The sequence below is a fragment of the Vidua macroura genome, chromosome 2 (assembly GCF_024509145.1).
Source record: "Vidua macroura isolate BioBank_ID:100142 chromosome 2, ASM2450914v1, whole genome shotgun sequence".
Lineage (NCBI taxonomy): Eukaryota > Metazoa > Chordata > Aves > Passeriformes > Viduidae > Vidua > Vidua macroura.
The window spans coordinates 9,133,849-9,147,204 of NC_071572.1; the positions used below are offsets into that span (position 1 = coordinate 9,133,849).

The window sequence follows — 13,356 nt, forward strand, 5'->3', positions numbered from 1 at the left end:
TATAAACAAACTCACATCTGTAATTTCTGAATTTATGCAGGAGACCTGTCTAAAATTGGCAACACATTCTCTGCCTTTTCATTTCTTCATATCCCAAGCTGACTTAAGCAAGGGGTCACATACTGGTTTGCACCACCATAATTTAATACATGAGGTCATTTTGAATTCACAATCTTGCAGAATCCTAGAGTGATTTGGGTTGGAAGGGACCTTAAAGAAAAGACCTAAAAACCTATTTTCACCCCTCCTGCCATGGACAGGGACACCTTTCATTAAAGCACAATTTTTGGGCAGACACTTTCTTGCAAAGGTGATTTATTACTTTCTTTTTTATCAGTCTGCTTGGAAACCTTTTCTGCTGAAACCTCAATTCGGAAGAGTCTCTCTGACCATTCCCCTCAAAAGAAGCTCTAGAGTTTAGAAAGTCCCTGAACTCCACTGTAATGAACACTACTGCAAAGAATTAATTTAGATTTTCTGCTACAGCCTTATCTTCCTTGAGCATTCAATTTCCACTCTGATCATTGATCAGCCTTTCTGAGTTTGTCAGGCTACCAGCTTCAGATGTGTTTGAAAAGGTTGTGCTACTGCTTTTGTAAATCCTTAGCAAGTTGTCACTTGAGGGTGGAGTTTTTTTGGTAGGAGTGTTCTTGGAGGTTTGAGGAGAGGGTGGCAGCCTTGTTGATTTTTTGTTTAAACAGCAGCTTATGCTCTTTTATGTTTTCCTTAACTGTACAGACTTTCATTCATGGATGTCTTGCTGTACTTTAATAAATCCCTTTGTCCTGCAAATTAATCACATATCCTTGGTAAATGGAACTTTGCTGTTCATGCTTTCCTCTTTTGTTTCCTACCTGAATTTCAGAGCTTTTCCTACAGTTTGACTGCATTCTTGAAGAATGTGATGTCCCAAGCTATGGGTACTCTTTAATTTTCTTTTAGTCTTTTAATTAAGAACTTTTATTTCAGCTTCCAAGGCAGTATGTTCTGTTTTGGTGTAAGGTGTTCCTCCCTTCTTGCGCAAGTTATGTCTCTTCTGTGTATTGTTTTTTTTTTTTTTTACCTTTTGTAATTGATTAAATTCAGGATCCTGTACATGCCAGAATCCTTTAATGGACATTCAGAGGATCTCTTTAGTTCAATGATGCTAATTTTTATAGATTGTAAGACACTGAGGGTATTCCAGACAGTGTAAGCCTGGAATTCTGGTATTAAAACCCTGTAAATTGTATGCATATCAAATTAACCCAAAGAAAATGGGTAAGTTAATACAGAACATACTTGGTGGAAATTGTAAGAAAATAATGCAAATAAATCCTGTCAGAAACAGTCTTATTGGAAACAGGGTTTGGAAATAAAGTCGTATATGTGGAATAAGGAACTGCAGCAAGGAAGATGGTGACTCTGAGAAGAACTAGGGTCACAGCAGAAGAGAAAACCAGTAGGAGCTCCCAAGACTAATGCTGTGGTAAAACAGGAGTGCTAATGGAACTCTCTAGTGTATAATTCAGGAAAGTGTGAGTAGGAGGATTAAGGCTATTTTCATCTCATACAATATACTGACAAACAGGAATAGTGCAAGTAGTTCTTGGGTAGGCATTATTAAAAGGTGCTGAACAGCTCTTTATAGATGAAAAAATACTACCACATGAAATATTTGTGCTGTGAAAATCAGGCCTTATGGTAGAGATTTCAGGCTAAAGTTATTTCATCTACCTGAATGAGATTGATGAGATAATTTTATTAACATTCATGGCTGTGTTCTAAAACCAGGAAAATGCTAGCTACAAAAACTATTGTGTGAGAGGAACTAATTTTGATTTCCTGATATAAAATCACAAAAGCACTGTCAATTTGCTCTGAAGTTTTAGTTACAAATCAGTGATATTTAAAACCCAGAGACAATGTGGTAGTCTAGGAAGCTAATTTGCCGAATTGCTATTTCCATTAGTGTGTATATAAATTTTGTTACTATTTTGAATCCTGACAAGAAGGGACTAGATAATATAGTTTGTTGACAGTGTCTAAATCAGTTCAGGATTTGCTTTGTCTCAGCATGAACAGTGACTGGCATTCCTGCTAAAAGTTCAAAGTTCTCATTGATTTGAAGGCTGCTAGGATTGATCACCTCATAGGATAATTTACAAGGCATTTTTGTTTTTCTAACATAGAAGGAAGTTCTACAAATTGCAAAGTGTGGTTCTCCTTGAAGATTTACAGCACACCTGCAGCAGCGGAAAGAACGATAGATGTGGACTGCAGAGCTCTGGTAAGATTACTCTAAATGTCTAATTTTGTTCTACTGCATTAGAAGAAAAATTTAATTTTTATTGTTGTTCTGGCTGCTGTCACAGGGGATTAAGCAATTTTATTAAGTGAACACATAATCATTTTTTGAGTAATAAAATTCAGTACTTAAGATGTCATTTAAGCTCAGTGATATGAACTAAAATAAATGCTTGAATAAAACTATCTTTATCCTGTTGGAAAAATTACACTTTTATTCTTCTGGCATCTGCTTTTAATTTTGGATCTCAAATAAGCCTGAATTCTCAAAAACTTCAGTATCTCTTGTCCACAACAGAATATGTCTCTTTTGGTACTTTACTTCTTAATGCATGCCAAATTATTATTGTAATTTAAATTTCTTTAATCATTGGGATGTATTTAATCATGTTGGTATTACTAAAGGAATACATACTGTTGCTCTTAAAAAAATTAAATTATATTAGTCATACTAGAAGAACAATTGCATCATATTAAATAAGTATCCTTTAAGTCACTTAACTATGTAAAGACAAAATAATTTTTAGTATGTTTGCTTAATAAACAGTGGTTTTGTTTCCCACTGATTTGTAATTTTATTTGTCTTTGAATTATCATTTGTAAGGTGTTTGTTTTCAGAGTTAATATTTTTCCTAACTTCTATAAATGGATTTTTGCTTTATTGTCTAGACATCCTGCTTTCTGCATGCATTGTAATAACAGGTGCTGGTAGCAGATTGTGTGAGTAGAAATGACTGGAATGGTATTTTTCTGCAGGAACATTTTTGCAAGTAAAAATATGTGATGGAAGTGCTAGGGGAATATCTCTTGCAGTCACAGATGCTGGGAAGGGAGAAGAGTCCCCTCAGTTGATTTTACATGTGTTCAAAGGGGGGGGGTGGGGTTGGGGGCGTTAAAAATCCAAACCAGTAAGCACTTCTTAAAATATTTAAATATCCTTGTCCATATATGACTTCAGGTTTGCTCTTCTTTCCTTGAAGTTCAGTGTCCTGACTGTGAACTTCTTTAGGGAAGAGAAACAGACACTGATGTTTTCAAAGTCTTGGTGTTGGATGAGTATGCTGGGAGGTGTCTGCTGCTAGTAAGAAACATAAAAGCTAGACTAAAAGAGTTTGTGATTTGAGACCTTGAAAAGAGTAGTGTAGATTTTTGTCCCACAGGATCTTTCATTGCCTTGTATCATTTTCTGATCTGAAAATTCTCTGAAGTGGTAAAAGGGAAAACTAGATTTGAAGTACACTAATGGCTCCTATTGTATGAGAAATTCTCAAGGTGCATTTGAACTATTCCTATAAATTTTAAGCAAATTCAATGTGAAAACTTGAAAAAAAACCAAAACATTAAAGTACAACATACTTCTGCGATGTTTAGGGCACTGAAATGATTGACCTTAAAGTTTGGATATTTTCTTTAAAGGAAGATAAAGGAGGTAAAGAAGTAGCTATATCTCTTCTTCAGATCTATGAAAAATGTAATAAATTTTTTTATTGATAAATTTGGAAGATGAGATGAATATTTCTGACTAGCAAATAATAACATGGAGTTACTATTATGGAATTGTAATTGCTGAATTTACTGGTTACATGCCAGGCACTTAATTTTGAAGTGTGGGAGCTTTCTGCCTCTAATGTAAGGGAAGGGGATTATCCTAGCTAATGTCTCAGTAGAACTGTCAGTGTGACACAAGGGAAGAGAACCAATGCAGTCCTTGACTGCTGAAGAATGGTCAGACATGAACAGAAAGCAAATAATGCTGGTGGTACTGTTATTAAAAGGTGCACACGTCTGGTTCTTGAAGGTTAAAAAAGATTTTGAAATATTAGAAGAAAATCAAAGAAATCTCCTAGAAGCATGGGGGACTGCAAGAGCAAGCCTTGTCATATGAATGTTAAATAGCTCAATCAACTTAGTTTGCCAAAAAAAAATGGAGAAGAAATGTGATCATTCGCTAAAGAATATTTAGTGATGACGTCTCAGTTTTGCTGACCAACGTGCATCAAGAGCTAATGGCCAAAGACATGCAGCTGAGATTCATTTAATCTTGCATGGAATGTTCCAGTAATGAGAACAATAAAACATTGGAAGATCTTACTAGTGAAAACAATAGACAGAGTCTTGTGAAGGTGAGAGCCTGAAATTGCTTCAGAATCTGATAAATATTTAAAAAGCATAGACACCTGGTACATCTGCTACATCAGTGAGTCAGATTTAATGAATACATTGATCTCTTTTTGACCTTAGAGTCTTCTTCCTTCCTGGCCCTTGGAACGAAGAGGATTAGCAACATTTAATTTAAAATACTAATAACACTGCTTTTGTATGGTAGTTATAGCTGAATCTCATCATTAAATGCAATTCAAATTTATCCTCAGCATGTCAAAAGCACTGTTCTATCTTACACAAGTGTTCAGACTTCTGAAACATCTGAAATTGGCTTCTGCAGAGGTAAAGTTGGCAGGATGGAGATGTTAAATGAGCCAGGTGTAGCATCATGCTGTTCTTGATGGTGGCCACGGTGACACCAGCCTGCAGGCAGCGAGGGTGGGCCCAGGGAGCTGAGAGGGTACCCCAGAAACAGGGACAGTGTGGCACATCTTGGCACATCTCCTGTTATAGATAATGAGTATATTTGCTTGCAGATTCCAGTTTTGTGTTGGAGGTTTGGAAATGCTTTAGGTTGACTCAGCCTTTTGCACTTCTTACATGGGCATCTGTCTGAAATGCAACGCCAGGGTGAAATGCAACGCCAGGGTGTCAGGATTCAGGCTGAGTTTCTGATTTTGTGAATGTTCTGACCCTGATGGATGGCCTGAGGCACTGGCCATCAGCTGATGCTGCTCCTCTGTTGAAGAGTGCAGAAGACTCTGAAGAAACAAGAAGTTCTACCTGGCAGCACCATGAAATTGTCTGTAGCTCTCATCTTGGTGTCAGCATAGAGTTGCTGTCTTCTGTTTTCAGTGCATAAAATCAGCTAAAAAGAAATACCACAGTTAGGTCTGTACTGCCCCCACCCCAAACTCATGCATTGTGTTGCCATCCTTGTTTAATTAGCTCATAATTTTCTGTGGTAAATGTTATTGCATGTCCTTTCATCTATCTTTTGCATAATGCTTAATTCTGATTAGATCAGTGATCTTGAATTGGAATAACACAGGATTTTTCAGTTACATTTACCTTTAGTTCGCTTTGTTACTTCCATGTCTTGACATCCTTAAGCTGAAAATTTCAATATCAAAGTGTATCTGCAGATATGTATCTGAAAGACTTAGAGATAATTTGGTTTGACTCAAATTTTTAATAAAATACTTTAAATTTGCATTTCTACATTGTTGAGACCCATCTCACTACATATTGTTTCTGGGTATGTTTTTTTTCTCTCAACCTAAAATTCAAAGTGGAGATTGATTAGTTAAATGAACCAAGCCCAGTTTTATGTTGCCCAAGTTTTGTTAAAATTATTTTGACCTGTTATAGCTGAAATTGTTTAAGCTTGTACTTTGCTATTAACCAGATTATGATTAAGGTGTTTATGGAAATAAAAATATTGAATAAGTCAATATTGAAAGCCATAATCTGTATTGAAAAAGTCATTAATTTTAAGCTCTAGTCTAATTTCAATTATTTTAATCACTGTATATCAGTAAAAGAAATATCCTTGTTTGAATAGAAGAAGTTATCTAACTGGAAATTCAGAGTCAAATCCTATTGTAGTTCTTACTCCTCAGCAGCCAGTATGGGTTTCTGGCTGGGCACTGGCACAGGCTCCCCAGGACAGTGCTCACAGCACCAGCCTGGCAGAGCTCAAGAAGTGTTGGGACAGTGCCCTCAGGCACATGGGGTGACTCTTGGGGTGTCCTGTGCAGGGCCAGGAGTTGTACTCAGTGATCCTCATTGGTCCCTTCCAACTCAGCATATCCTATGATCCTATGAAATGGATTTCAATGAAGACCTCCTAAAAACTGAACCATAAATTAAAGGAAGTAAAGGAAATAAATTAAAATATTATTGTAAATGCAGGTGAACCCAGTGTGAAGAAATGATGATGTCTGACTCTAGTTTAGAAAGTTGAATGACTTCTTTATTATAACTATACTATAATATATTAATATACTATTTAAAGGAGATACTAAAACTACAAACCTACTTTTTCTAACTACCATAACTCTTGACCCTCGCAAGAGTCCAGACACAGGTGGATTGGATCGGCCTCATCAGGCTCAAACAATCCTCACCAGAATCCAACCAAGCAATCAGCCCAGGTAAACAATTCTCCAAACACATTCCACATGAGAAAAACAAGGAGCAGAAATAGAAATAGTTTTCTCTTTCTTCTCTCTATGCTCCTCTGTGAAAAAATCCTGAGAGGGAGAAGGATGTGCCTGCCACAAAATATAGTAGTTTCTTCTTAATTTTTTAGAAGCACAGTAGTTCCCCCATTTTGAGGCACACCTCTAAATGTCTCTAAATTGAATTAGATTTAATTTTTTTGGTCCATGTGGTCAACAGAATGCCCACCACAAGTTGTTTGGTATAATAAAATGCTTTAAAGGTCAATACAGCATTTGAATAAGAAAAATATTGTAATCTCATTTTCTATGTGTGGAAAATGATAGTAAAAAAGGAAAAATTGCCACAAACTTGGCTCTTACTAGTGCTGGTGCTGTTTAATATTGTTATGTTTAGAAGTTTTGGGACAGAGAAGCAGTTTCACTTCACTTTTTCTCCCTGGTCATTAGTACTCATGGGTATCTCCTGTGTTGGATAAATGCTTAGTGCCATTACTTTGCAAATAGCAGAATAAAATATTGATTTTAACTTTCCTTGTGATAATTCCACATGCTTCTATTTCCAAGTCTGTTTTTCAGTGTTCAGTTAAACTTCTTGAAGGTAGATTTATTTCTCATTTTCTTGTCCAGGTTTTTGGAGTTTGTGTTTTTGTTTTGTTTTTGTTATTATGGTGTGGTGGTGGTGTTTGTTGTTGGTGGTTTGTTTTTTTGGGTTAAAGGGGGGAAGGCTGGGTGTTCTCATGTTTGGCTGGGTTTTTTTTTTTTCCAACTTGGACAGATTAGTACATGATTTCTGATTCTCATTTAAAAGGAATGATTTTTTAAAGCCTATAGCCTGCTGATCTGGATATTTTTTCTAATCCAAGCCTTGAATGCTCTGAAATCCAGTGCTCAACCATTGCAGAAATAAGAATAACCCGACTGAAAAATGGGAGAGTATCCAGCTGCAGGTTTACTTTCTAAGTTCTGTATATATTAAGAGAAAAGAGATAATTAGTGAAGCCTGGAAGGGCTGTAAGGATGCATTCCAGCTGTGAATGATTGCTAAAGCTTAGTAAACAGGGGAACCCTTACAAGTGTGTCAAGGATAAACCTGTATTTCAGAGGAGGGATATTATCAAGTGTTGGTAATACTGAAATAAGCCAGTCAGTCCTAGTGCTGCTTATAATGAACACCTCCAACTCTACCTTACAACTTCAGCAGTCACTGCCCAGGTTCAACCTCCTTTTTTGCCAGCTGTCATAATGAAAGAAACCAATCTAAATTCTAAGGATGTTTGTCTTTTTTTGGTGTCCTCTGTCTAGTCCATCTAGTCCACCTGGATAACCAGTTTGGGCAATTGGAACTGCTGGCCTGTAAAGAACATTTCCTCACAGTTATTAAATACCCCATCAGTTTTTCTATATGTAGAAGCATTTCCATAGCCCTGTCCTGGAATTAATTCCAGTAAAGAAATTTCAGATTTGTTAGGCATCATTTCTATTCTATCATTTTAGAAAATCATTCTGTTTTGAACTGCATGATGTAAAGGAGAATGATGTTGGAGACTTGTCAGCTTTGGCTTTCCTTCCACCAATGCAAATTTCAGGTTTCATTTCACCCTGACAAAGATCTTCAAGTCTATTAAAAGAGATCAGCTGAAAAGTAGTTCAGGGAAAAAGGGAGAAAGTATGCTCTGTGATCACAGTCTGCTCAGGAATTTATTCATTTTTCTCTTATGAAAGTATTAACATATTTTTATTTAATTTTGTCTTGTCTAGACCAACCTGTGGCAGTCTAATAAATCACAAAAGCAAAGGGAGAAACTTGTAAGAGTGTGGGTGGTATAGGATGCAGAAATGTATTTTCACATGTATATTTTATTTTTTAAAAATTCTGAAGTATATTTGAGTAGTTCTGTGGGTTTTACTCTGTTAGTGACATCTAGATAGCACAAGCCATCTAAACTGTTGTTCATTAGTAGCTGACAGATTTTCAAATTCATTATGAATTCTAAGAATTGCCTGCACAAACCTCATCAAGTTCAGAAGGCCAAGAGCAAGGTCCTGCACTGGGCTCAGGGCACTCCCAAGCACAAATACATGGACTGGGAGCTGCTCTGAGGAGAAGACTTGGGGGTGTTTATGCATAAGACCCAGCTGTGAGCATCTGCAGCCCACAAAGCCAAACGTGTCCTGGGCTGCATCAAGAGCAGCTTGGGCAGCACAGGTGAGGGAGGGGATTCTGCCCCTCTGCTCTGGTGAGGCCCCACCTGCAGTGCTGGGTCCAGCTCTGGGGTCCTCAAAATAGGAAGAATATGAACATGTTGGAAAGAGTCCACAGAAGGCCTGGAGCACCTCCCCTGTGAGGACAGAGAGAGTTGGAGCTTGAACAGCCTTCTAGTACCTAAAGGGAGATACAAGAGAGCTGGAGGACAGGGCAGGTAGTGGTTAGTCAAGGGGTAGTGACTGTAAACTGAGAGAGAGTAGGTCTAGATCAGATGTAAGGAAACGATTCTTTCCTGTGAGGGTGGTGAGGCCCTGGCACAGGTTGCCCAGAGAAACTGTGGCTGCCCCATCCCAGGAATTGTCCAAGGCCAGACTGGATGGGGTTTTGAACAACCTGGTCTGGTGGAAGATGTCCTTGCCCAAGGCAGGGGGTTTGGAATTAGGTGCTCTTTAATGTTTTGTCCAACCCAAACAACTCTGTGATACTCCTCAAACTCTTCTCATACAGAAATAAATTTGCCTTCTAATGGATTTGTAAGTTGTAGATCAGAAGTTTCACCTTTGCCAGCTCTGTGATGTGTTTCTTCTCATAGGATTTATTGGCTGAAGGAATAGTTCCCCACAAAAGCCTTGGTAGATCTTTAGAATCTGGGAATCATGCTTTGGGGACTGCAGAAATAGAACTTATCAGTGGGAGATGGCTTTCTGTTTTAAACCTATAGTTTTTTTACAGAGAGGCACAGCAGTAAGAAATCTCAGAAAATATGTGTTAATTTTCCCCAGGCCATGCCTCTTTTCAGCACCTTTCCTTCTTCTGTTTAATTACTTGAAGGGAACTCGCAAGAAAATATGCATTGGTGTTAAACTCTCAGTAGACAGAAATAGTGTGTTTTTAGGCTGTCTCTCCTGATTGCCCCCACTTACCACTCCTTCATCTGTATCACACAGCCGTCCTGGAGTGGATGAAATCTGTCTGTTTTGGGTATAATTTAACTGGAGAATATCTTCCACGTGCTCATCTGATGTTCTTCAACCACTGATGGATATTTAAAAAGCTGTCAAAAAGCAACGCATCGTGCTTATTCTAGCAGGAATTTGTATTTTGTGGCAGCTGCATTATGTCAATTCACAGGTATAATGCAGAGATCTTGTTACAAGTGTCACTAGTGTTAGAGCAAAACCAGCTTAGAATCTAAATTATGTGTCAGTGTCTCCCATATTAAGTTTTTCATTATTTATTTAAAAGTAAAAAGCGTATAATTAAGAATGTTTTGTAATGTTACTTGGCGATAGAAGACAGTAGCACCCTGTTTTCATAGCTGTGGGACATTAATTTTTCATAAATCCTAAGCAAAACTGTAGTCCGAATATTGTCATATATGGCTCAAACTTGGATCATGTTCTCAGAAACTGAGTAACCTGAAGTTATGAATCATGCCTTAAGATTTTTTAAATTCTATCATATGCTTTCATGACAGTTGGTAGTATAAAAAGAACCATGGCATCATGGTTGGTGGGAAGGAAACCAAATTTGAGAAGGTAGTAATTATTAATCACTCTAACTAAAAGCAGTTAGCAAAAAACTGAGACCAGAGCATATTTGTATAGCTCATTTTAAAAAATAAATTAAAAAAACCAAAGGAAAATTATTAGAAGTATAAAAATGTGAGTGATTTTTTTGGATAAATATTTAGCAGCTGCCAACCCCCTCCTCTTGTCCCTACAGATGAATAATCAGTTCTTTGATATAAGAGCAGGGAGCTAATGTAGATCACAAAATGACATCTGAACTGTCACTAACTGCTATGGAACAAAAATGTGAGGTTAGATCTAAACCAAATAATTAGAGGGGATGTTTCATCTGGACAAGTGGTCCGATCTATGAAAAATAATTGTTATGTGAGGAAAGAGAATGGCTCTGAATAACGAAGCTACCAATTCCCTTAGTCCATAACTGCTGTTGCTCCCCTGGGGCTTAGCAATCAAAACAAGAGGGTTTTTTTCTCAACCATTGCACACAGCAAGTCCATGGAGAAAGTTCTTTTCAAGAAAAAAATGCTCACTGATGGCCTGGAGTACAGATTAAACTAGGTAGTAAAGTAACATTATTGAAAGGAAAATGTAATGTTTGAACTCTGTTCTCTGTCATTCTGTCAAGGCTAGGAACTTATGCTAGGTTTTTGGCTCAAGACAAAATGTAGGTTGTATGTACAGTCTTAGATTTGGGTGGGGTATTTTTTTATTTCTGTTTGGGTTTGCTTTTTGATTTTTTTTTTTTTTAATAAATAACAGTGAGAGGAACATGAAAGAGAACAGTGAGAATTTGTCCAAAAGATGTAGTTGTGTAAATTTTCCAACTATGTTTGGAGGCTCTTAAAAGTGACCTGTGATTTTTTTCTGCAGAAGTCTGATCTTTAAAACCTGTCCTGTTATTCTTTAGAGATGCCAAGAAAACTGGTGCTACTGCACTGTTTTCCCCCAGCAGTGATTAATGTGACTTGGTGAGAAATCTCTGTTTTCCTTGTGTAAGATGAAGGGAATAGGAGGAAGGGATCTTTATTATTCATTCAATTCCTATGAAGCTTGTCCATCTGTATAACAGAAAGCTCTATCTTTAAGAGTGTTTTGGCAGGGGTACTACTGCTCTTAAAAAGTGTACAAATATCCCTGCTTCTCTAAAATAGTATTGCTGTGTTCCCATGATCAGAATACTATTTAAAAAATATGGAGTGAAAGTCAAATAAAATTTTATAATAGCAAATATTTAGCATAATTTTTTTATTCAAATCAAATAACATTTATTCAAATAAAATTTTTCTGCATCTCTGGAACATGGGTTAAAGCAGCTAGTTTTTCTTTTCTGCTGGATTTCTATGGACAGTATGCACAGCTTCTGAAGCAGCCATTGATAATTAAATTAGATCATTGCAATGAGCAACAAGTTAATGCACACATACAAATATCCATAACATCTGAATTAGGAACTTCAAGTAGGTACATAAAGCTAGTTGAGTAAGGATTTCATTTGAAAAGAGGTGCTGTGTTGAAGTTTGAAAAATGCCATTAAGTCAGGAATTACTTGGTTTAAGTTATACAGTTTTACTGGATGTTTTGACTTTAGGCTACAGCCCTACCTATTTTAGGTGGTTTGGCCTACTGAAAAAGCAATCAAGATTTTTCCTCTTCTATTCAAATCAGCGTAAGGAATGACTGTGTAAATGTGACAATCTTTGGCACTTGCTCAAGTCATCACCCTCAGCAGAAAGGAGGGCCCAGTGTCTGTTACAGTCTGAAGACTTTTCTCCAGCCTTGTAAAAATGAATTTGCTGCTTGATTTGAATTCCTGGTGTAAAGGTAGATGAAAATCATTCTAACTGAAATTTTAGGAGACTAAAGAAAAGCTAAAGTCTCAGGGGTCATAGAGACTACCTCAGCTGAATCTGCAGACCTCTTTGTATAAAACTATCTAACCTGAAGGCCATTAAATTGATTCCCTGTGCAAATATTTCTACTGAAAATATCCAGCTAAAGCTATTTGAGAGAAATGGGGACTAAAAATTAACACTACTCATTTTACATGGAAGGAGGTAGTGAATATTTACTCAATAATCATTTATTTATTTCTCTGGGATTTGGAAAGGATAATTTACAAAGAACTTTAACTGTTCAAAGGAATCATCTGTGAAAGCAGGAAGTTTCAAGTCAAATTAAAATTTATTTCATGTTCATTATTCATTAATTATATAACGCTTTCAGTTATTGTGAGTCGTTTGTACATTGGCACATATTTTTAGTTCTAAATGCAGAGAAAACAACCATATTTATATTTTAATTTTATAAATTTTATCAATTGATAATTATTAGTATCTTCAACCATTTAAACATTGTTACAATTTACAATTAAAACTTTTGTTACTGTATTTTATTTTGCTGTTTACTTTTATTTCCTAAATTGTAACAGTATTACAGAGTATTACAGGAAATTACAATTTCCTCCATTGTAACAGTATTACACCTCTGTAATACTGTTACAATTATTTCGGTATTAGGTTTATCAACCTAAAACCTGAATTTAGGTTGATAAATTCAGGTCCATTATCTCAAATTGTTTAGAAAAATGAACTGCAGTAGTTACTTTGCCTTGCAAATATTCTAATGGATTTATTCAGGGTGAATGTAGAGGTCAAGACGGAAGGTGATTCTTGCATTTTGATGTCAGGTGTCTAAAAGGCTGTTTGTTATTGCTTTAAGCACTTACTCATTAGCAGTTGTCTATTTCATGGGGAAATTTCTAAGTGTACATCACTGGGTCACTATGTCAAGAGACTTTTTAATCCATCCATGCACTTGAAAAGTAGTATTTTCTCTCTTGAGAGGAAATATCTAATATGTGAGCTCCAAGCAGGATCTGTACAGCGGGAGATAAGCCAGAGGGAAAGGTCTGTTTCGAGCAGTGAATTATTAGTTTCTGCTTTAATAAAACCAAAGCCTGCAAGGGATTGAGTTTGGTTTCCTCATAAGTGTGGAGACAATACTTTTGTCTCTTCTCTGCCGAATCTGTCTTTTTTTCCTCTCT

The 13,356-nt window shown here is 36.6% G+C and overlaps 1 protein-coding gene across 10 annotated transcripts in view; it reads left to right on the forward strand.

Moving 5' to 3' along the window:
• CFAP47 (cilia and flagella associated protein 47) overlaps positions 1-13,356 on the forward strand; it is a 348,805-nt gene that overhangs the window by 157,895 nt on the left and 177,554 nt on the right. For 9 of the 10 annotated variants that reach the window (XM_053971830.1, XM_053971838.1, XM_053971829.1 and 6 more), the window contains one exon: positions 2,172-2,269. In XM_053971830.1, the coding sequence (XP_053827805.1) occupies positions 2,172-2,269 (98 nt within the window). Of the gene's footprint in view, positions 1-2,171; positions 2,270-13,356 lie in introns of those variants that run through there. The other variant, XM_053971839.1, reaches the window with a different exon arrangement.